The sequence below is a fragment of the Neophocaena asiaeorientalis genome, unplaced genomic scaffold, assembly GCF_003031525.2.
Source record: "Neophocaena asiaeorientalis asiaeorientalis breed wild unplaced genomic scaffold, Neophocaena_asiaeorientalis_V1.1 scaffold143, whole genome shotgun sequence".
Classification (NCBI taxonomy): domain Eukaryota; kingdom Metazoa; phylum Chordata; class Mammalia; order Artiodactyla; family Phocoenidae; genus Neophocaena; species Neophocaena asiaeorientalis.
Genome location: NW_020175536.1, coordinates 2,626,970 through 2,651,620, shown reverse-complemented (window position 1 = coordinate 2,651,620; position 24,651 = coordinate 2,626,970). Strand labels below are relative to the sequence as shown.

Here is a 24,651-nt window from a genome sequence, read left to right as displayed (position 1 = left end):
TATGTTTTTGAGAAGGAGGAAAGGATCTGGGAGAGGGGCTTAATGAAACAAAGTTTCTTCTATTTATAACATTCCTCCCTCTGGAATATTTTTTTTTTTTTTGATGTGGACCATCCTTAAAGTCTTTATTGAATTTGCTACAATATCACTTCTGTTCTATGTTTTTGGTTTTTTGGCCACCAGGGATGTGGGAATCTCAGCTCCCTGACCAGGGATCGAACCTGCTCCCCCTGTCCTGGAAGGCAGAGTCTTAACCACTGGACTGCCAGGGAAGTCCCTATTATAAAAAAAAAAAAAAAAAAAGAAAGAAAAAAATCTGATACAACTGAACTCATTTATAAAACAACAGTGGTTCCTTACAGGCTTCATGAGAATGTAACAAATATAATGACTTCCCTGTACTCTACCGAAGTATTTAATTCAAGGCAAATAACCTCTCAACTAAAGCAGATCTCACTGACCTTTATCTATAAGAATTACCTTCTCCAAGCAGAAGCTTTGTATGGCTTGGGTTACTTTAGGATTATCGGGGTTAAAAATGTCTGGATGATCAGCCAGAACGACATCCTCCATGAAGAACTGCCGCACTGTGCGGAGAGGAATTTTCTGCATGTTCATCTTCCTTCCTTTAATACGCAGCAAACCAACGTGTCTGAAATGAGGAGGGGAATGAAAGCATAGTCACATTGCAAACTTCCTCAGGAAAATGTGCACGTCAAAACTATCATATTTCTAAATTTCTACAAATTATTTATAAAATCACACCCTTCAAAGGTGTTTTTAGTAATTTAATCTTAATGTTGTATCCCAGGAAAAAACTTAAACATTCTTCTTCCCCAAAATAAAATCCATTCATACATCATTTTTCCTACAGCACTTTAACTTAAAATTTAATTAATAAAAACATTAGTCTTGAATTGGCCTAATGAGCAGCAAAATCATTAATACCATTGGGATCTTCTCCTGTTGAAAACAGCTTAAAATCTGGGCAAACAGTAAGACCGTATTGAATGATCAATCTTTATGAATAAATCTATCATATAAATAACAGCATCATCAGTACCTTGAGCCTATGAGATGGTTAGACTATCATAGCAAATTTTTCTTAAATTGATTTAAAAACTATAATAATTACTCACTTCTTTACAGCTTCTCCTGGGGAAAGAGAAGTGACCACTGAGCTTCCAGGTTGTGATACGTAAAAGAGCTGTTGTTCATTTTTGGTTGGAGCTATTTTACACTCATGTTCATGGCCCCAGATAACAAGATCAATGAAGTCATCCAAAAACTGTTCTGGAATGAAGTTAGTACTTCCGTGTTTACTCCTATGCCGAGATTTTTAAAAATAAATATTATAAATGTCCAGAGATACAGAAAAACTTCATAATAAGTAAGTCTGTATAGATCTTTCTTTCTCCATTAACTAAAGATTTATTACATCCCTTCTATATGCCAGAAACTTTCAAGGGATTGGGGATGCAAAGACAGTATCTAATTCCTGCCCTCAAAGGGTTTACAAACTTGCAGGACACAGACAAGTAGAAGCCTCAAAGGAGAAAGCAGTCAATTCTACATACACAGGTCTACATACACAGGCAGATCACGAAAGGCTTTAGAGAGGAATAACTCCCCCTATGGGAAAGTCAGAAAAGCATGAGCTCTAAAAATAGTAAAAACCTATAAATTGGTCTGAGTGTATACCAGAGTACAGAAAATGGGAAGTGAGTTAAGTCTAAGCTTTGTAAAATAAAGTCAAAACTCTAAATATGTTCCATCATTTTTTTAATAACATGTTTCTTTTACTGACTATAAAAATGAGAATGTCAGTCTTACACAGAGATAAGTTTTCAATATTAAATAAAATATTGTATGAATATGTGATTTTCAAACTCTCATTTTATACCTAGATTAGCTGCTATTTTAAGATATGTGAAAACCCAAAGAGAGGAAGACAAAAAAAGTTTTCCCTAATACTGATTTATATCACTGAGAATTTAAGTAAAAGTGTTCAAATACTTCAACCAGCATTCACTTAAGGCAAACTGACATTCATGCATTGAACAAATATTTACTGTGTGTCTACTATGTGTCAGGTTTCCCAGGTCTCTTCTAGATACTGAAGACATAGCAATGAACAAAGTCCTTGCTCATTGTGGGGGAAATTAGCAATAATACAATATGTTTACGTATCTGCATACACACACACATGCACACACATACATACACACACACACACACACACACACACACACATATATATATATAAAATTTGTCAGGTAGTGACAGGTGCTATAAAGAAAAATAAAGGGAAAAATTACATGGAAAAGGGAAGCTACTATACAAAGGGTGGTCAGGGAAGGCATCTCTGACAGGAGACAAATGAGCAGAGAACTTAGAGGAGGGATCAGGTGTGCATGGGAAGAAAGTCCTAGGCAGAGGGATGAGCTGATGGCAGAGGTGCTGACATGGGAATGTATTCAGTGAGTTCAAGAACAGCAAGGAGACCAGCGTGGCTAAGCAGAATGAATGCAAGGAAGAGCAGGGAGTGAAATCAGAGAAGCTCATGTATCTAGGAATATTTATGTAAAAAACATTTTCATGTAAAAAACGTTATGATCCTATCACAATTACTGAAGAAATGCAGAATAACTCAAATACGACATGATGTAACTATGCTTTAATGGAGCACTGGTAAAGGGAAGATTATGCTGGTGGGCCGACTCTGATTTGTGACCTAGAAGCTGATCAAAACATCTTTGTGGAAATATTTTGCATGACAGAATTGCTCAGGGTTTACCTTCTTTTGCTGCAAGAGAAAGAAACTGGTCCACATATAGAAACAAATGGAAAATAAAGTAAAATGCAAAAGGCTCAAGAATTCTCGTTTAATATGAGAAAACCTGTTTTTTATAAGACCCTGAAAACAGTAACAAAAGAAGTACCTAAGAATGCAGAGGATGATAAATGAACCTAACAGCGTTACAAAAAAAACTATTATAACCACAATGAAGGGGTAAGGGAAAAGGAACTGACCGAAGTAACTTTAGAAAGTGGTGTTTTTGACTAGATATAGTAAGGCTAAGGACTAAAATAACATACAAACACTGTACTCTAGCTGGCAAATTTGTTTCTCACAGGGCTATGGGTCAGCAATTTTGAAATTACTTTGTATGTCAACCAGTATTGAAAAAAAAAAAGTAAACATACCGTAGATAATACAATCGAGGTTTCTAACTGTTAGAGAAAGAAGTCACAAATAAGAAAGACAAAAATGAATCCTGTAGGGCTGGATTCGAATCAGTATGAACTCGTGCTTGTTTGTTTTTTTTTTAACACATGTATACATACAGACATGTATGCATGGATTAGTGAATATACATATATTTCTTTAACTCTAGTCATGAGGGCTAAGAGACCCACAGTAGCAATAAGCACATTTAGCGGCCATATCTGGGTTTCAAAATACCACTCTCCAATAAAAGCAATTAGGGCTCCTTGGAGAAGTGGTTGATTCCAGGGCTTGAGGAAAAAAATACAAGATGAGCCAGGAGCATCTTGTGGTACTAGAAGGTTAAGGGCAGTCGCTCAAAAAACAAAAAGGAAGAGGGCATGTTGAAAGGACATAGAAGCCAATGTAAAAAAGCTCCCAATGGTCAGAGTTGAAACAACCTGAGCAACAAAAACAACATCAAAAAATTAAAGGATTGGATTATAACTCAAAGAATTAAATAAACATCCTTGAGTCCACAGTAACATAAATAAATGAATGAATGAATAAGTAAATAAATGAGAAGGGACAAATTTTCCTAACAGAAGAATTTCAATTAATAATTATAAAAAGAATGAGGGGAAAAAAAATCAGAAACAACATCACAGTATTAATTGCTGGAAACAAGATCCACCAATGGATGCTAAAATTTGTGGGCAAAAGTTTAAGTTGAAACAGGATGTTCACATAGTCTCAATGTATTTTTCCCCAAATATTTATTAATTACAAAGTAGAAAATGGGACCTCTACAGGGGAGAAACCTGGTCTACACCACCTTAATTGAATGATCAAGATTATTAACATCACCAGTAACCAGCCATACCAACATTATACTACCCATTCCCCTTACCAGTGCTGCCATTCCAAACTTTCATTCTGGCTTGGAATCGCTGATAATTGTTCCTTCTGACTTATTCCTACCTTGGGAAAGTACAAAGTGTAGCAGAACTGGAAAGCCCTCAGCAAGAGAAGGAACAAACTCCCAGTTTGTTATATGGAGACCACACATATCAAAACTCTGGACTGCTCCTCCTTTAACTCACATCGTTTATTCGAGAATATACATAAGGCAACATAAGATTGCCCCCTAAAGCCTTTCTTTCACTGAGTACCAGTGATGGGTAAGTACCAGAGTATTCTGCTGTCAATAAATATCTCTTCAATAAATAATAAATTATATAATCAGGCCCCAAACCCCTTTAGATTCTTCCTTAATAACTTCTCAGCTTTGTCCCTTACATATCATTCTCACTACCATCACTGTTACCATCTCACACTTTTTTTTACTATAATGATCACATAATAAATCTTGCTTCTTCAAATCTCTATTCCTTTCAATCAAACCTACACCCCGCCAACAGATTAAATTTCTTAAAACTACTAACAAAAGAAAGTTGATCAAATAGTTGATCTATTTAATATTCTGGAGAAACACTTGTATATATGTACCAGGAAAAATCTATAAGAATGTTCCTAACAAGAAGGTTTAAAAAAGCAAAAATCTGGAAATAACACAAAACACAAAACACTCACTAAGAGGAGAGAAAGCTGAACTCTGTATACATCAGTGAAAATGAATTACCCTTTTAAGCATCACAATGGATGAATCTTAGTAACATAATGTTGAAGAAGATAAGCCAACTGCAAAATATGAAGTATGGTGTTCCAGCTATACCAGAACTAAATAAAAAATACTCATAATGGATGTGTATGTGATTAAACAATAAAGAAAAGCTATGGACAGATGAAATAAAACTTGAAGATAGTGCTTCCTCTGGAGTTTGTGGAAAAAGGTGTGGTCAGGGAAGGGCATGTGGTAGGGCACTGGTAATGTTCCACTTCTTTCTGAATTTAGGATTATTCATTTTATGGTTCTTCTTATCCATATGCTAGAAATATTCTTTGTAAGTATGAATATATACTGAAAACAATTTCAAGATGCAGTCACGCAATGCGTATCGAAGTCCTGCCTGATCCTGCACTGACAACTTTCAAAGCATCAGGAGCATTTTACTGAAATAGGTAAGCTTGGAAACAGAGATTTTGAGTCAATACTTGACTCAAAAATTTTCAGAGACTACTTTTACCTGTTCTGATGAATCACAAATAAGTTAAACCAAGAGTTCCCATCTTCTTTTGGTCTCAACATTGTCACTTTTTTGTTGACGAACATTCGGTAGAGCCTTTCATCTGGAATGGATCCTGAAATGGATATTACATTATTTTAAAAGTGGTTTCTTACGCGGTTTTAAAAAATGAATATGTTTTGCTTCTAAATTATGTGCTTCTCTGAGTACTTCATTTTCCTATTAGAGACATATTTGAAATCTGATGTCATTATTTACAAATGAACATGTTCCAGGCTCATGCCTGACAGCTGCTAAGCAGTTAGTTGCATTTGAAGAATGTTTTCCAGGTCAAGCATATATACTTTCAAGATCTGGAAAATGTGGAATAAAAATTTGAGTTTTCTATGCTCAAATTCTTATTAAAATTTCTAATAATATTGTTTTCCACTCTCCCTTTATTTATTCTAAGTATATATGTACTTTTGATTTAACATATACATTGTAAAATACACAGGAAGAGATATTACAGGGGATGAGATTAAAAATGTATTTAAAAATAATCATCTTATGTATATTATGCTTTTAAATAAAAATACTGTGCTTTTTAATAATTTAATGACTTTTAAATAACTCTTCCTATTCCCCAAAGGATCACCTTAGTCTAGTGAAGGAGGCCAACAAAAACAATTAAACATGAAAATTTGAATTTTAAATATTATAAAAGGGAAAAAAGTCAGGATGCTAAGATGGGGATTATCACTGGGAGGACAAGGTTGCTACTTTATGGAGTGATTAGGGAAGGGCTGGGAAGAAAGGCCAACACCACATAAGTACAAGAGCTAGAAGAGGTCTAGCTTCTAAAAAGAATTCCTAGTGTGGCCAATGAAATAGATGGTGGCATGCAGAACATATAACTGGAACAAAAAAGCCAAGACATAAAAAAATCCAGGGCATTAGAAGCTTGATCTACTTGGGTGTCAAAGCACTGAGAACACTGACAAAATTGGAAGGTAGGCAAGTAAGAAAATTGAGGGAATGGAGAAGGCAGTTTAGCCAGTTGGCAATTAGCTTCAAGGGTGTTTGCAGGCAGGAAAGGAAGCAAGGAGAACAGTGACTTGCCCTCCACTCCTTCTGCCCTAAAGCCCATAAGAGGCCACGAGAGAACTTCGTGGGACACAGTAACCTCAGGGGCCACTCAGTTTCACTGAGGGTTAGAGAGTACAGGCAGCATTCAGAGACTGATGAAATGAGGGAATTTGCTAACTAAAAAGAGCTCTAGAGTATACAGAGCTGGGGTGAGAGGAGTGGGTGGAGGGTAGAGACAGTCCAGTTAAGGAAAACAGAACAGGATGAGATGAGAGTTTGGGAGAAAATGGATGTCTGAAGCAGTTTGCTTCTGGCAGTGACTGAGGCATAATGGGATCTGTCCTTAGTCTGAAAGTAGGAGGATCAACCATTTTCTGCAGATATGATCCCTAACGTTACAGTGATTAAAATACCTGTTAGTAGTTTTTAAAAAAAGCATATTCCACTTCCTGCTCTATCACTTGCAAAATCAGACATAATTCCTTGATCGCATTTTCCATATCTCTAAAATATAGATAACCACGATGCTTCTCTACTTGTTGGCGAAATTATGAAAATTGGGCAAAGACTATAAGCTTCCTAGAGAAAGTATTTAAATAAACCATCCATCATAATTATTCTTTAAAAAACATACACAAAGAGAAAAGAAGTAAATAAGATTTTCTAAGGCTTCTATTATACTAGTCACTCAAAAAATAATAAAAACTATGTAGAAGCTACAGTGTGAAACTTTTTCTCAATTTCTCTTGCGGTACTTTAAGGTTGGTTTAACATGAAGTATAATTTTTATAATACTCTATACACTACAAAATCAATAAAACTATTGCATCCATAAAACAAATCAAACTGAACTTAATCCAAGGAAAACACAAAAAATAGCCTTTGAATGCACTCTAAAAATAGTTTTCCATTCATATGGAATAAAGCCTAGCAAAAACAAGCTTTTACCTACTGGACACTAAATAAGTTGAAGATAGTGAAGCTGATAAAGGAAATTTTCTGAGCATTGTAAATGATAGCTCTAGATTAGCGCTAATAAAAATATCATGTGAGCTACTAAAACAGGCTAAATATGTAATTTTAAATTTTTTAGTAGCCATACTAAAACAAGTAAAAGAAACAGGTGAAATTAATTTTAAGATATTTTATTTAACCCAAAATACCGGAGGTATTTTACATTTTTTTCTAAGTCTTTGAACTCTGATGTGTATGTTATACTTATAGCATATCTAGCCACATTTCAAGTGCCCAGTATCTACATGATTACTGTATTGGGCAGTGAAACTTTAGAACTTTCAAAGACTTCCAAGATATCAAAATGCAGTTTTTCTAATTACTCGATAAATGCTAATGTTCAGGATTTTTATCTGAGTCTAAAAGAAAGAAAAAATAAACAATAAATAGATACTAAAGGAAAAATATTTTTTCACCAAAACTGCTATTAAAAATAAGTATCAAGGACTATTGGTGCTTATAAAATACTAAAAAATTTCTACCAAAACCTTCTATCATTTTTTTTAAGTCACCCATAAGGAATAATTAGATTTGCCTCACTTTCCCCCAAACAGCAGCAAAGTTAACTCCAGAATTTGATTTCCTAGCTGCTTAAACATTTAAACATTTATTGACATAAATAGTAAAATAAAACCATCTTACCTAAGCCATATAGAGCAATTTTTGTGCTTCCTTTCTGAAGCAAAACCGGACTAATGTCTATTTTCTCCACAGACATTGAACGTCCAAAGTGATTTACAAATCCAGCACAACTTAAAATATCCAGGGCGCAGAGCGAGTCTGCCTATGGACAATATTTTCAAATAATATAAATGTATATCTAAAAATAAGTAATCTGCATATCATATTATTACTTATTAAAAGTATATTTTATATAGTAGTTACAAAAACCTAGATTAGGATAATGTCTTCTCAAAACAAAATTACAATAGTAGAAGTATTCGCTATCTTTTTTCTATTACAAGTGACCCGCTGCGACTGGAATCACATGCTAAATGCAAAGTTAACATTTCATCAAAACTTATGATGTCTTGTCCACTAAAAAATAAAAAACAGCCATGAAATCAGTGCCTTGTCATATTAAGCAGACCTCTTAAGAGGTGAGAAAAAAAAGACTAGCTAAGTAGTGATTTATAATACATTAATGACCAGATAAAACAAAAAGGTATTTTGAGATTATTTTAGGAGCCCTATTATTAAAGATCTTCCTCGATTTACAATGGGTTTAGGTCCCAATAAATCCATCGTAAACTGAAAATACCGTTAAGTCAAATATGCAGTTAAAGCACCTAACCTACTGAAAATTATAGCTTGGCCTAGCTTACTTTAAACATGCGCAGAACACGTATATTAGCCTACAGTTGGGCAAAGGTATAAATACTTTTACAATAAAGTATGGAGTATCTTGTGTAATATACTGAATAATGTACTGTAAGTGAAAAACAGAATGGCTGTATGAGTACAGAATGGCTGTAAGTGTAGCAGCTGTTTACCCTCGTGACCTTGTGGCTGATCGGGGTGCCTCGCTGCCTTTGCCCAGCATCACACGAAAGTATCTTCCCACGTATCGTTAGCCCAAAAAAGATATTCAAAATTCAAACTTCAAAGCACAACTTCTACTGAATGTATATCCATTTCGCACCACTGTAGAGTTGAAAAATCTAAGGTCGAACCCTCATAAACTAGGGACAGTCTGTACTTTCATATCAAACAGAAAATAAGATGTTCTAATTTAGATTTAAAACTGTTCATGAAACCCTCATTTCCTACAGGTGAGATTTATGTGATAAGAGATACAAAAGCCCTTGGTAAATTGTAAAGCATTATACAAATGTTAGGTGTTTATTCCTCCTCCTGGTTACTTATTGTTAACCTTGGCACTTATGAAATAAATGTGTATGTCACATGCCAATTATTATTCCAGATTTTAAAAAATTATCAGAAAAGCAGTATAAAAGCTTCTATGAATGATAAAAAGTCAATTTGAACTTTTGACTCAATTTGACTACAAATTGCTGGGAAGAAGTGAAAGAATGCTTTCCAAAGACAAACTAAACTGATCGTTTCTAAAATTTCAACAAACTAAGAACCCAATAATTACCCCCGTAGGATCATCATGATTGCCATGAATACTAAACACAGGAATTGAAATGTTGAGATTGCTGTCTTCGTAGTTCACCCATGGAAACCTTAAAAGAAAAGAAAGAAAGAAAAGTTTCTGTAAGAGACAAAAGCTGTTTCCCCGTTATCCTCCTCCAAAAAATTAATACAGTTATAGGCAAACTGGATGATCTAAGCTGGCAAATGACCACTAGTTTGGAGCTTTAAAAAGATAAAATCCTAGGCAGCAGTTCATTTCAATTCAAGTTTCAAAAGTTCTCAAAGTACTACACTTTAAAAGAAAACCATACAAATATATGATGCTTATGAGTTGTATGAGAGATTTGAATATCTGATTAACAGGAAATAGGCTTTCAAAATTTTGAAAGCCTTTATAAAAGGTTTTTATTTGTAGAAGCGGGAGGGGAAATACATCTACTGTGGAATCCAAAAGACCTAGATTAAAAACTCCAGCTCTATCACTTACTACTTGGATGACTTTAAAGTTTCCCACCCACTCTTGCTCCTAGTCACCAAGATTCTCTTCTCAGAGGCAAATAACATTAGGAATTTCTAGTGTATCTGTGCAAAAATATCTTATACCTGTAAAGCAAATAAATACATCTTCCTTCTTAGACAAATGGTAGCACAATATAGATTTCTGGCCCCTGCCTTTATCACTTACATACTTTATAAATCATTCCATATCAGTACATAAAGAGCTTCCTTGTGATTTTTTTAGCAGGACACTGCATGGATTATTATAATGTGTTTAAGTAGTTACCTATCAATGGACATTTAGACTATTTCCAGCCTTTTGTTTTACAAATATTGTTACAGTGAGTAATCTTGTACAAAGTTGCCCTTGCGAGAGTATAGGAAACTATCTAGAAGGAAACTGTCAGGTCAAAAGGAACGCGTGCATCTGTAAATTTGATAACTACTGCCAGTTTCCCTCCACAGAGGTTGTATGATTTACTCATAGTACAATGGCAATCCATGAGACTAATTCCCCCTACTCCACCAAGATACTGGGTGGGCCAAAAGGTTCATTCAGTTTTTTCCCTAAGATGGCTCTAGTAGCGCATAGTTGTCTTTAACTCCATTTGAAACAATTTTGTTAGATTGTATGTGACAGCTGTCATATCAGGGGGCATTTAAAAAAAAAAGACTTATGAAAATTGGTGAAGGTTTGTGTAGTCATTTTAATACTGAAGATGGAAGGAAAAAAGCAACATTTTTGGCATGTTATGTTTTATTATTTTAAGAAAGGTAAAAACGCAACCGAAATGCAAAAAGATTTGTGCAGTGTGTGGAGAAGGTGCTGTGATTGATCGAACATGTCAAAAGTGGTTTGAGATGTTTCGTGCTGGAGATTTCTCACTGGACGATGCTCCCTGGTCAGGCAGACCAGTTGAAGTTGAGAGCGATTAAATAGAGACATTAACTGGGAACAATCAACGTTATACCACGTGGGAGAGAGCCGACATACTCAAAATATCCAAAACAAGCAGTGAAAATCATTTGCACCAGCTTGGTTATGTTCATCGCTTTGATGGTTGGGTTCCACATAAGTTAAGCGAAAAAAGCCTTCTTGACCGTATTTCTGCATGTGATTCTCTACTCAAATGTAATGAAAATTTCCATTTTTAAAACAAATTGTGATGGGCAATGACAAGTGGATATGTACAATAATGTGGAAGGGAAGAAACTGTGGGGCAAGCAAAATGAACCACCACCAACCACACCAAAGGCTGGTCTTCATCCAAAGGTGATGTTGTGTGTGTATGGTGGGATTGGAAGGGAGCCCTCTATTATGAGCTCCTTCTGGAAAACCAAACGATTAATTCCAACAAGTACTACTCCCAACTGGACCAACTGAAAGCAGCACTGGACGAAAAGCATCCAGAATTAGTCAAGAGAAAACGCATACTCTTCCATCAGGATAACACAAGACCGCATGTTGCTTTGATGACCAGGCAAAAACCGTTACAGCTTGGCTGGAAGTTCTGATTCATCTGCCATATTCACTAGACATGGCATATTTCGATTTCCATTTATTTAGATCTTTACAAAATTCTCTTAATGGAAAAAATTTCAATTCCCTGGAGACTGCAAAAGGCACCTGGAACAGTTCTTTGCTCAAAAAGATAAAAAGTTTTGGGAAGATGGAATTATGAAGTTGCCTGAAAAACGGCAGAAGGTAGTGGAACAAAAGGGTGAACACATTGTTCAATAAAGTTCTTGGTGAAAATGAAAAATGTGTCTTTTATTTTTACTTAAAAACCGAAGGCGCTTTTTGGCCAACCCAATACATTATCAAGCTTTTTCAATCTATGCCAATGGTTCTAAACCCTAGCTGCATGTTAGAATTTTCTAGGAGTATCTGAAGATCCACCAATGTCCAAGACACTCTCAGAGAGATTAAATGACCTGGAGACTGGGCATCAGTATTTTTTAAGATTCTTAGGTAATGATAATGTGCACCCAGGACTGAGAAATACTGATCTATATCAATCTTATAGGAGAAAAATATATCAGTATACTTCATTTTGCATCTTTCATATTCTTTTAATATGTTAAAATGCTACTTTATTTCCTTTTCTATGAACTATGTCCATATTCTTTACCTAATTTTTATTAAGTCATGGATTTTTTTTTAATTGACTTGAAAGAACTACTTAACTATTAACTATTGGGAAAATTAGACCGTAATTTGCCATGAGTTGCAAATATTCTTCCTGGTTGAACCCAGACTTTTGACTTCGCTTTGGGAGGCTCTTGCCATGCAGAAATTTACTTTTACAAAGACAAACATATCAATCTTTTTTTTTTTATGGATTCTGGGTTTGTGTTAACACTTAGAAAAGTCTTTTTCACATCCAGATCTTTTTTTAAAATGTCTAACAGTTTCTTCTAGTTCTTTTATTAAATAAGCTATATTTTTTGTGGAGATATGAGATACCACCTTTATCAAATACTAAATTCCCACATGTATTGTGGCTATTTCTGGAATTTCTATACTCTTCCACTTATCTGCCTATCAATTCATGAGTCATACCACTTTTTAAATTATTGTAGCATTATAATATACTTTCTTTTTTCCAGCTTTATTGTGATATAATTGACATGTAACATTTATGACTTTAAGGTATACAATGTGTTGATTTGATACACTCATATTTTGTAAAATGATAACCACTATAGCTTACTTACCACTTTAAGCTTCACACACACCTAGCTTAACAGCTGCATCATGTCACATAACTGCCATTTCTTTTTCGTAATGAGAATATTTAAGATCTACTCTCTTAGAAACTTTCAAGTATAAAATACAATATTACTAACTATAACCACTATGCTGTACATTAGATCCTGAGAACTTATTCATTTTTAAACTGAAAATTATATATTTTTTTGATCAACATCTCCCCTTTTCCCCCCAACTCCCTGCTCCTGGTAACCACCATTCTAGTCTCCATTTATATGAGTTCAGCTTTTTCAGATTCCATATACTGTATAAGTGATATCACACAGTATTTGTCTCTTTGTCTGATTTATTTTACTTAGCATAAAGCCCTCAAGGTCCATCCATGTTGTCTCAAATGAAAGGATGTCCTTTCTCATGGCTGAATATATATATATACATGGCTGTGTGTGTGCATATATATCTGCACACACACACACACACACACACACACACACACACATACATATATCACAACTTTATCCCTTCTTCCACTGATGGACACTTATGTTGTTGCCATATCTTGGCCATTGTGAATAATGCTGTAATGAATGTGGGAATGCAGATTACCTCTTTGAGATCCCATTTTCATTTCCTTTGGATATACACCCAGAGGTAGGATTGCTGGATCACATAATAATTCTATCTTTAATTTGGGGAGGAACCTCCACAGTGTTCTCCATAGTGGCTGCACAAATTTACATTCCCGCCAACAGTGCACAAGGGTTCCCTTTTCTCCACACCCTCTCCAACACTTGTTCTCCCTTATCTTTTTGATGACAGACATCCTAACAGGTGTGAGTGAGCTGATATCTCACTGTGGTTTTGATTTGCATTTCCCTGATGATTAGTGATGTTGAGCACCTTTTCATGTACCTGTTGGTTGTTCTATTTTTGTGAAAAATGCCATTGGGATTTTGATAGGGATTGAACTGAGCTAGTCACTACTTAGTAGTCTTCTTTTCTCAGTTTCCCTATCTTTGTTTTTTTTTTTTTTGGTCTATTTTTTACATGAACTAGTAAACCAGAGGGAAAATTATCCAAAATATAGTACAAACAGATAAAGTTATAGGGAATATTAAAAAGTGGGTAAAATATAAATAATTTTCAGAAAGAAAAAGAATAGGAAACAGAAAACATACTGGATAAGAATTTTCCAAAATTGCTGCAAAAAAAATTCTTAGTTTGAAATGCATGTAGCCCAAACAGGATAAATAGAACTAAATCCACAACTAAATATGTCACAGTAAGACTGCAAAATGCTAAGGGCAATGAGAAAAACTTAATGGTTACCTGAGTGCTTTCTTTATGCCAGCTATTATTCTAAGCAATTTTCTTATTAACTACTCCTAACAACAATTCTGTAAGATTAGCACTATTCCCATCTTATAATAATGAAACTAAGGCAGGGCAAATCCAGGATTTGACCTCAGACAGTCTTATATCAGAATCCATGCTTTTAAGTACTATGTTATACTGCTTTTCCAGCAACTAAAACGATAGCAAGACTCCTCAAAAGCACCTAAAAATAAGAGTTTACTGACAAAAAAAAAAAAAAAAAAAAAAAAAAAAAAAAGAGTTTACTGACAGGCAGTGAAAAACTACTAAAAACTGTACTTCAGAAAGGAAACTGAATCTAGACAAAAGGAATGAAACATAAGAAACAGCAATAGTAAGTAAAGAAATAGGTAAACACGTCTATGGGGTGGGTGAAGCAGTTTAAAAATAATAAAGTTTTAGATTTGAATAGAAGATGGGTAAAGACTGATCAGAATTCTTAAAAACAAGGACATATGTTAAAAATTACAAGAATCTTTTAAAATCCAATTATATACTCAGCCAAATTATCAATCCGAAGTTAAAAATAGCCATTTTCTTACCTAAAAATATCTCCAAAAATTTACCTCCCAATATAAACTCATTTTTAAAATATATATATACAAATAGATAAGAAATAAATATAGCTATGTCTGTTTTCAGGGGTTACTTTATATATATATATTTTTTTTAATTTATTTTACATTTACATGTATACATGTGTGTATGTGTGTGTGTGTGTGTGTGTGTGTGTGTGTGTGTGTGTGTATTTAAGCTCTGTGCACTGAGAGAGCCTAGAAGCAGTGACAAGACAATAGCCATGTGCATGACTAGCATCCAGATTCTAGCTTCCAAAAGGAACCAAGACTTCTTGAAGAAATGGATGAGTCTAAAGCTAGGGAAAAGAAAATACAAAATTAGCCTGGAGCATCTTACAGAGCCAAAAAGGGGGGAAAAAAGATGACGCCATGTTGAAAGGACCCAAGAGGTGGTCTGAAAGAGTGTCCAATGGCTAAAGCTGGAACAATTTATTTGAGCGACAAAATAGATTATAATAGTATTAAATTACAATTCAAAGGAAAAAAATGAGTTCATACTGATATAAACAATTGAATAAATTCCTACTGATATAGACAATTGAATAAATAAATAAACAAGTGGGGGACAAGGGACAAATCTTTACAGAACTATTCCAATTAATAAATGCAGAAAGAATGTGGGAAATGTTTAGAAAATCACCATTAGGACACCACAGTTAAAACTGCTGTAGGCAAGAGCCACTGACGAGTGCTAAAATTATTGTACAAACTTTAAAGAGAAACAGAATAGTTGCATAGCCTCCCCTAAAATATTTACCAATTACTGTAGTGGTTTTAACACGTCCATAAATTCTTTGATACTCTTTGCTCTCTCCAGGAAATGAAACGTAATGCCCTCTCTTCGAGTGTGGGTTGGACTTAGCTACTCTCTTCTAACAAACAGTATATGGAAAGGGAAAAATAGTAACTTGACAGTGGAGAAACCTGCAAGACACCATCTTAACCAAGTGACCAAGGTTAACCTCACCAGTGCAGGCCATGTTGATAGCATGTACTCCTTACATACTGGGAAGGGCACTTCACCTATAAAGAATATTCTTTCCCCCAAACCAATAACCCTAGTCTAATCACGAGAAGAACCCAAGTTGAGAGACATTCTACAAAATATCTGACCAGTACAATTCAAAAGTGTCAGTGTCTGTCTGGAAAAGACTGGCATAGGCGAAAGGAGATTTTGAGACCATTTCAACTAAATGCAATGTGGTATCCTGTACGATGTTTAAGAAAAAACAGAGTACCTTTATGACATGGGGTTCTAGGTGAATACTGTAAATAAGTCCCCAAAGCACAAATATTAAAGAAGAAAAATAACGTGTTTGACTATGAACATCAAAATTAAATATTTCTGTCATCAAAAGGCCCTGTAAACAAAGTCAAAAGACAATCCACTGATTGGGAAAAAATACGTGCCTAGCAAAGGCTTAATATCTAGAAATAACTCCTGCAAATTCAACAGGAAAAGACAAAAATATCCCAATTTTTAAAATGGACAAAGGATATGAACAGAAGAGATACCAAATGTACAAAAAAAATTTGAGAAGTTACTCATCTCACTATTAATTAGGGAAATAGAATTTAATATAACAATGTACAGAAAATTCAAAGAACTACATTTACCAAGGAAATAGCTTATAGTAAAGGTAAAATGGCTAATTGTTACTGTGTCCATGTGTCTTACACAGAAAATATTATATATTATACATACATGTAATATTGAAATGTCATAAGGAAACATTCATTTAAGCATTTACATATACTTACTTACTAAAACCGAAGTTGACCGACTGATCGCTGATAATTTCAAACTGTACAGGACGATCCCCCATGCAATATTTTCTTAATAACTCAAGGCAGTTATGTACTGTTTTTCTTGAGGGTTTATTTTCATGAAAAAGATCACCCCCTAACAAAATGAAATCCACCTAATCAACAGAAAATAGTGTGAAAATTAGTATGCTTTATAGGTAAAATTTTTAAAACTATAGCGCAAAGAGATAGAAAAAAAATCTTGTAAAACATACAATTATGTGTGGAGATTTAAAGCTTCATATTTTGTTTAGTTAAAGGGCCTTTCAATCTGGTTATTAATATGACTTCAGCTTAGGTTCCTAGACCACCTTCAAAAAGGCCATCTTCAAATTACTACACCAAGTTTCTAATTCACACTACCCAAAGTGATCATACTTCTTTTTTTAAAGTTATCCAAATCGAACATAAACTTAGCACTTTAATAAAACCTATGGAAGGGATAGCAGATTCAATCCAAATTATTCACTTGATTCGTTCAACAATTATTTAGAGTCCCTACAGGCACTGGCAGCTAAGGAAATAGCAATCTACAAAATATATCATGTCCTTGCCCTCATTAAATACAGACAGCGTGCCATACCCTATACTGAGTGTGATAAGTAAAATACGATCCCTATCCTAAATATGTTCAAAATCTAATGGGAGAGACAAACTGCTAAGCATCTAAACGTAAGTCAGACTCTGACGCGCACTACAACAGATATATAGACAAACCAGGAGTAGAGATGACATTACAATTAATTCCAACTGAGAGGAGGAAATTCACCTGAGGACAACGTCTGGGAAGAATGGGCTAACATGGTGGCATCTGAGTTGCACCATGAAGGATAAATGAGATTTCGAGGAAGAACATTCAGGAACAACCAGAGAGAAGGGAAATCACACAGAAAGAAAGTCCAACACACTTTCAAAAGTGTACAATCTACTTAAAGAAACTTGATTAAGTTCTTAATTATACAAAAGAACCCAGCAATACAGATCGCCATGGGCTACAGTAGTGAGGGCAGCAGGATATGTCACCACAAAATGGACCACTGTGGCAATGGGGACTGTTTTGAGGTGAAGGCAATTAAGACCCAGCAGAGTCAGGAAAAGCTTTTTTACCTCTCTCTAAACTGCCTAAAAGAATCTGGATAGGGGGTATGTACCAGGAAGAGAGCTATTACTAGAGACAATTTCTGATATCAGAAAGACATCGCATGGCATGGCAAACACCTGTTTACCAAACATGTGCTCGTCTCATCTTCCTGTGCATTGCCTTCCTCCCCTTTAAAGCCCCAGACTCCTTTCCCCTTCTCCTTAGCTCAGGATGGCAGATAAGCCTCAATTACTTCACTGCTGAGGAGTCTCATACTTTTGTGGGGCTCCCATACATATGAAATTTATTTTTTACCCTGTTAATCTGTCTTACATCAACTTGATTATTAGACCAGCCAGGGAACTTAGAAGGGAAGAAGGCAAAGATTTCTGCCCTGACAACAGTCAGAGAGACTTCAATAAAAATGTGGGATTTAAGCCAGGTCTTCAAAACTAAACGTGATTTGAGTAAAGGGAGAAAATGATCATAATCCAAGGCATAGAAGAAACAAAACAAAAACAACAAAGCAAACAAACATTTTTACAGGGGAGGGGAAAGAGAAATAGTTGTTTAAATGATATAGTTTCCCTTTTACCAGACGAAAAGAGCTCTGGAGGTTGGTCACTCAACCATGCAAATGTGCTTAACCCTACGCAATTGCACCCTTAAAAGAGGTTAGGATGGTAAGTTTTATGGTATGTGTATTTTACCACAAACAAAAAAAAAATTTTTTTTAAATATTTTTAAAAACTGGTTTGTGACTCCAGGGATCACTGAGAACACAACTTGCTTCTGTGGTCTTCCTGCCCAAAGTGAATCTACTCATGAGAAAACGTCAGACATCTCCAACTGAGGAGTATTCTGCAAAAGTAACTACCCTGGATTCTTCAAAAGCGTCAGGGTCATGAAAGACAAGGCAGACAGATGAAACATCCCAGATTACAAGAGACTAAAGAGACATGACAACTAAATGCAAAATGTAATCCTGGATTGGCAACTGGACACCACTGACCTGCCCCCAAACTGCTATGACAGACTTTGTCGAGACAACTGGCAGCATCTTAGAATTACATGATCGTACTGAATCAACATAATTCCCTGGTTTTGATAAGTGCACTGTGGTTACATATGTAATTTACTCTCAAATGGTTCAGAAAAAGTGTGTGGGGCTTCCCACGTGGTTGAGAGTCCGCCTGCTGATGCAGGGGACACGGGTTTGTGCCCCGCTCCGTGAGGATCCCACATGCCGCGGAGCGGCTGGGCCCGTGAGCCATGGCCGCTGAGCCTGCGCGTCCGGAACCTCTGCTCCGCGACAGGAGAGGCCGCAACAGTGAGAAGCCCTCGTACCGCAAAAAAAAAGTGCCTACTGCTTGCCAGATCCTTTCTAGGTACTAGGATACACATGAGCAAACAAAAAAGATTTTTCATTCTCATGGAGTTCACCTTCTAGTAAAGAAGATAATACACACGTAAATAATTCAATAAATTATTTCAGATGGTGCTATTAAAAAAAAATAAATGAGTAATGTGATAAGAGTGTTTGGAGACATCAGGTAAGACCTCCCCCAAAAAGGTAAAACTGGAATTGAGAACTGAGAAGTCAACCCTGGCAAGATCAAGGTGCTCTGAGCAGGAAGAGAACCACACATGCAGAGGTACCAGAGTAGAAAAAACATCTCTGTATGGATGAAGCACAAACCAACCAGGCAGAGTGGAAGGAGATGAAGTCTCCTGGCAGGGGCCAGATCACACTGAACCTTGTAGTTTCATTTTTATTCTAGATTCAGTGGAAGGCCACTTAGATTATAAGCGGCAGAGTGACATGATCTGACATGATTTTTGTAAGTTCATTTTGGCTGCTATGCTGAATACTGTAGGGGGAAAGAATGGAAGTAAAAATACCTAAGGGGAGCTACTGCAGTCCAGCAAAATATGACAAAAGGTTTGGACTAAGTTTACAGACATGAAGGTAGAAAATAGTAGAGAGGTTCCAATTGTATACATTTGGGAATAAGAACCAAAGAACTTGTAGAAAAACTGAAGAGAACGCTGAGGAAAAGTCAAGGTTGAAGTTTGCAAGTTCCCAGCATTTATATTTATTCCCCAGCTGTCTTTTGGGCTCGAGATGGACATTTCAACTGTCTGCTGGAATGTTTCCTTGAATGTCCTATTGGAATCTCCAACTCAAATGGTCTCAATCAGAATTCATCACCTTCCCACATTAGGAAGGATGTTATAAGGAAGTATGAAAATACGGAAGAAATCTTCCTTATTTAAAACCTACTTCTATTATTGGTACCACCATCCACCCAAACATAATACACTCCAGAGTCACCGTCATCCCCTTCTCCCTCATCCCCACCCCCTACGACTGACTAACCAATCAAAGTATCCAAATCCTCTCTTTGTATTATCTCCTGCATTCACTTCCTCTTTTCCATTCCATGGCACCACTTTTAAAAAGCCTCCAACTTATCTTGCCTTCATGCTGGACTCTGTTGCCAGAAGACGTTCTATTAAACGGGGTACAAACTCCTCAATCTGGTATTTGAAGCTCTTGATGCAGCTCAAACCACATTTCTAGTCTTTCAGTGCGCTTTCTAACACGCGACCTACCAGTGAGCCAAACAGCTGCTGTACCCCTAATGGACCAATCATCTCGCCTCTGTGCCCTTCCTACTGCTTCACGGGAGGTGTACACTCTCTTTGCTCTTCACTCATTAAAAGCCTACCATCCTTCTAAGCCCAAGTTAAATGCCACTTCATTCACCTCATCTTGCTATCCTCATCTAAATGTGATCTCTTCTACCTCCAAACTCCCAGGAAATGCTGTTTATAATCTTATGGCTCTTGCATCTGAGCATCTTTGACATTTATCGTATCTCACATACTGACTTGCTTGCTGCATGTTCTTTGAAAGCAGAAACTATGACAGTCATCTTTACATTTCAAATAGAAACTGCCACGGGATACTGCACTCAGTAAACACTGTAAATATTTGTAAATTTTTACAGACTATTTACAAAAGTAGCTCCTACTTGAATTCAGGGAATAAAGCACACAAAATCTGCTTTGGGCTTTCAGTATACTGATATTTAAGCAGGCAGTGTGAGCACATGGGCCTATAAAACAAACCTCTATCTTTAAAAGGAAAAAGAGCAAGTTGAGTAAGGGAACTTGGTAGAAATCGCAAAAATGCAAACTAAACTCACATCATTTTCCTGGGCAAGTCTTAAAATTTCATCAAGTGTTACAAACGTATCATTTCCTCTGACGGCATCTTTTTCCATAAATCCCAGATGAATATCTGTTGCAACTAAGACTTTAAATGTATTTTCATCATCGCTGTATTTAAAAAGAAGAAACATGTCAATATAATTCATTAAAAGGATGTTCAAGCAAACTGAAACCTAAATCTATAAAATAATAGCAGTTATGACGTAAAATCATTTTTCTAGCCCTAAACTAGGTCCAAAAATTTGAAGCATTCAACAGACCATTAATGTCACAGTTTTCTTACCACTAATACAAAGCAGAACAAATGTACACACATTTTTAAAAGGTTTTGTAACTGCTTCAGAAATGTATAACCTCATTACAACCAGTTTCATAAACTGATATGTAACCTGGATTTGAAAGCTTGGTTGTTTTCCTGCTCTGTTCTACAGCAAAAATCCAAGAGGATTTGATCCCAGTATCTAAACTTGCTATTTATCTACTTTGCACTTTCCCACGAAAATTAGAATTAACTGGTTAATTTTAAAAGCCCTTCCCCTTACTTTATAAGTAGATTTTTATCCTAATAAACTAGTAACTTACATCCAGGCCCCTGAAGAAGTTTGCTCTCCATACAAAGTTAGTTTTTCACTAATGACTTTGGCCAAGTAACAAAACTAATTTACAATGCCATTTAAATTTGGTAGTATTCAAAATACTTTCGTGTGAAGCAGCAATATGATAGTTATTAATTCTCTCTTAAACTTAATATAACTTTTAATTGTCTTTAAAATATTTTGGTATCCCTGATCTCATCTCAACTCCCACACATAAACAGGTTAAGTATTGTTATCTCTGAAAAACTAGAAAGCTATATACAGGGAAATTAACTGATTTATCATGAAACAAAATGGTAGAAATGGAACTAAAACCCGGTATTAACACTCAGGCTGTTTTCACTAAACCATACGAACTTCAAAAAAAATTTATATATATATCTCCAAAATTCAAATCTTTATACATAAGAGAATTTTCCAGAAAAGATTTCTCTTCATAAACTTCAAAATGATATGAACAGTTCTGATTGCTATATACATACGGGTAAGTCAGAATACTTTCAGATTACTACCCAGACTTCCATAGCAATTTGTAAGGTATTTTCCCTTGAGGTCTCTCACTTAAATATGTTGGGTCTTCGTTGCTGTGCGCCAGCTTTCTCTAGTTGCGGAGAGCAGGGACTACTCTTCGTTGCGGTGCACGGGCTTCTCATTGCGTTGGCTTCTCTTGTTGCAGAGCACAGGGTGTAGGCACGGGGGCTTCAGTAGTTGTGGCACGTGCACTCAGGAGTTGTGGCTCACGGGCTCTAGAGCACAGGCTCAGTAGTTGTGGCGCACGGGCTTAGTTGCTCGGTGGCATGTGGGATCTTCCCCAACCAGGGCTCGAACCCGTGTCTCCTGCATTGGCAGGCGGATTCCTAACCACCGCGCGACCACCAGGGAAGCCGTGAGAATCATTTGTAATCCAATTATACAAATGAAGAAATGGAGACAAAGTTTAGAGGCTTGCTAACTTGTCCAAGGTTACACAATGCTAATTAAGAAATTAAGGGGACTTCTCTGGTAGTCCAGTGGTTAAGACTCTGTGCTTCCAATGCAGGGGGCCCGGCTTCAATCCCTGGTTGGGGAACTAAGGCCACACATGCCGCAACTAAGCCCACATACCGGAACTACTAAACCCACGCGCTCTAGAGCCCGCAACTAGAGAAGCCCGTGCACTGCAAGGAAGACGGGGCGTGCTGCCACGAAGACCCAGTGCAGCCTAGATAGATTAGATAGATAGATAGATAGACAGATAGATAAAAAGAAATTAAAACAAGGGTGAAAGATTCCAAGTTTGAAGCTTTTTCCACATAACTTTTTCTAGTCCTTTTATTTATTTTCATTTTGGTCAGATTCATTTGCAATTTATTCAGTAATAAAGCAATTTACTTCTTTAAAAATCTGCTTTAGGGCTTCCCTGGTGGCGCAGTGGTTGAGAGTCCGCCTGCTGATGCAGGGGACACGGGTTCGTGCCCCGGTCCAGGAAGATCCCACATGCCGTGGAGCAGCTGGGCCCGTGAGCCATGCTGTGCTTCACAACGGAAGAGGCCACAACAGTGAGAGGCCCGCATACCAAAAAAAAAAATAAAAAATCTGCTTTAAAAGACTTGCATTATGACCTCCCTGGTAGCTCAGTGATTAAGAATCCCCTTGCCAATGCAGGGGACACGGGTTTGATCCCTGGTCCGGGAAGGTCCCACATGCTGCGGAGCAACTAAGCCCGTGAGCCACAACTACTGAAGCCCGCGCGCCTAGAGCCCCGAGCTCTGCAACAAGAGAAGCCACCGCAATGAGAAGCCTGCACACCGCAACCCCGCTCGCCGCAGGTAGAGAAAGCCCGCCGCAACAATGAAGACCCAACGCAGCCAAAAATAAATTAATTAAGAAAAAAAAAAGACTTGCATTAGCTAGTAAGACTTAGTCCAAGCATATTTATAGCTTCAATAGTTTAAGACAAAACATAAGAACATAAACTTATATAGCAATATGCCAACCTACTGCAAAACCCCAATCTATAGCTGCATATTATCTTTAGTTAATAAACATATAGCATGAAATGTTAACCATTCCAAATATTCATTTTGATGACTAACACTTGTATTCAGAGGCAAGGTCTTTATTTACTCATAATTTATTAAATAAGTTTTCTTTTATGGTGATCATAGTTGATAGACTGTAGAAACCTAAAGCAACAAAGACGACTTCGGAAGACAGGTGCTTACAGAGCATCTGCAGGACTCATTTCTATGATCAGTCCAGCTCCTCCAGGACCACTTCTCTCTCCAAGTACCCCTGGGTCCTGTGCTCAAACACGTCAGAAAACTCACTCGATTCCAAATTCTAAAACAAAATTATATTATTTAAAACACATTTTTAAAAAGCAGACTGACAATTTTGGAAGTGTCTCATTTTCAATTAAGCACCTACTATACTTTTATTTTCAGAGCTTAAAAACAAAACAGAAAAACATATCTCCAGTGATACTCTAGTTTCACCATTATGATTAAGCTCCTCTCCTGTTTCCCTTTCTATGCCCCATGGGAAGCTAATGCTTGTTAAATGAACGGGCAAAAAGGGTCACATCCAATAGTTCTGGTTTAGCACACGAACTCTGGATGTGCAGAAATGTTTAAGTTGCATGCATGGGCTACTCTGGAGCATGAGGCGACCCCGTATTTCCTGCTTAAACACAAAAATTTTTTTTTAAGGAATGGGCTTGTTTTGAAAAGATAGGGGGTCCACGTTTAAAGCTAGTGTAAATAAGCAGAAACACGTGGTTTAAGGAAAATGGCCAGGATCTTTGGGGAGGAGCGGCTGCCACCGCGGAACGACCCCTCCCACGTCCGGATTCCTGGTTCGGTGGGGATTCTAAGCCTCAGCAGTCCCGCACCACCGGACCCTCAGAAACCAGAACGCGGAAACCTCCCAGGCTCCTCCCGAGCCTACCCGGCCCAGAGTCAATCCTCTCTGGGCTTCCGCTCGCGATCCTGCAGATACAGAAAGCGACTCCTAAACTACCCCACATCTGGACTCTCCAAAGCCCCACCCTGGAACCCGAGGCTGTCTTTTACCCGGGAAGAAGGAGGGAGATTCTTGAGAAGAAAAGCAACAGCACCGCCTGAGAAGCAGCTTGGCCGTAAACATGAATTAAGCGGGAGAGAAAAAGCACCTCCTTCTCTCGCGATACCTCATAAATGACGTAGGTGCTTCAACTCCTCTCATTGGCTGCCGACTGCCGTAAGGTAGCAG

At 36.8% G+C, this 24,651-nt stretch overlaps 1 protein-coding gene across 2 annotated transcripts in view; it reads right to left on the bottom strand.

Annotated features, from left to right (window-relative positions):
* MRE11 (MRE11 double strand break repair nuclease) overlaps positions 1-24,579 on the bottom strand; it is a 62,825-nt gene extending 38,246 nt beyond the window's left edge. For both annotated transcript variants that reach the window (XR_003001253.1, XM_024731314.1), the window contains exons 1-9: positions 24,474-24,579; positions 23,625-23,742; positions 20,800-20,932; positions 16,462-16,622; positions 9,539-9,626; positions 8,080-8,221; positions 5,356-5,470; positions 1,140-1,325; positions 481-652 (exon numbers count right to left, since the gene is read on the bottom strand). Coding sequence is in view for 1 of the 2 variants with exons in the window: in XM_024731314.1 (XP_024587082.1) it covers positions 481-652; positions 1,140-1,325; positions 5,356-5,470; positions 8,080-8,221; positions 9,539-9,626; positions 16,462-16,622; positions 20,800-20,932; positions 23,625-23,644 (1,017 nt within the window). In the remaining variant the exon portion in view is untranslated. The remainder of the gene's footprint in view (positions 1-480; positions 653-1,139; positions 1,326-5,355; positions 5,471-8,079; positions 8,222-9,538; positions 9,627-16,461; positions 16,623-20,799; positions 20,933-23,624; positions 23,743-24,473) is intronic.
* Positions 24,580-24,651: the final 72 nt, after the last annotated feature.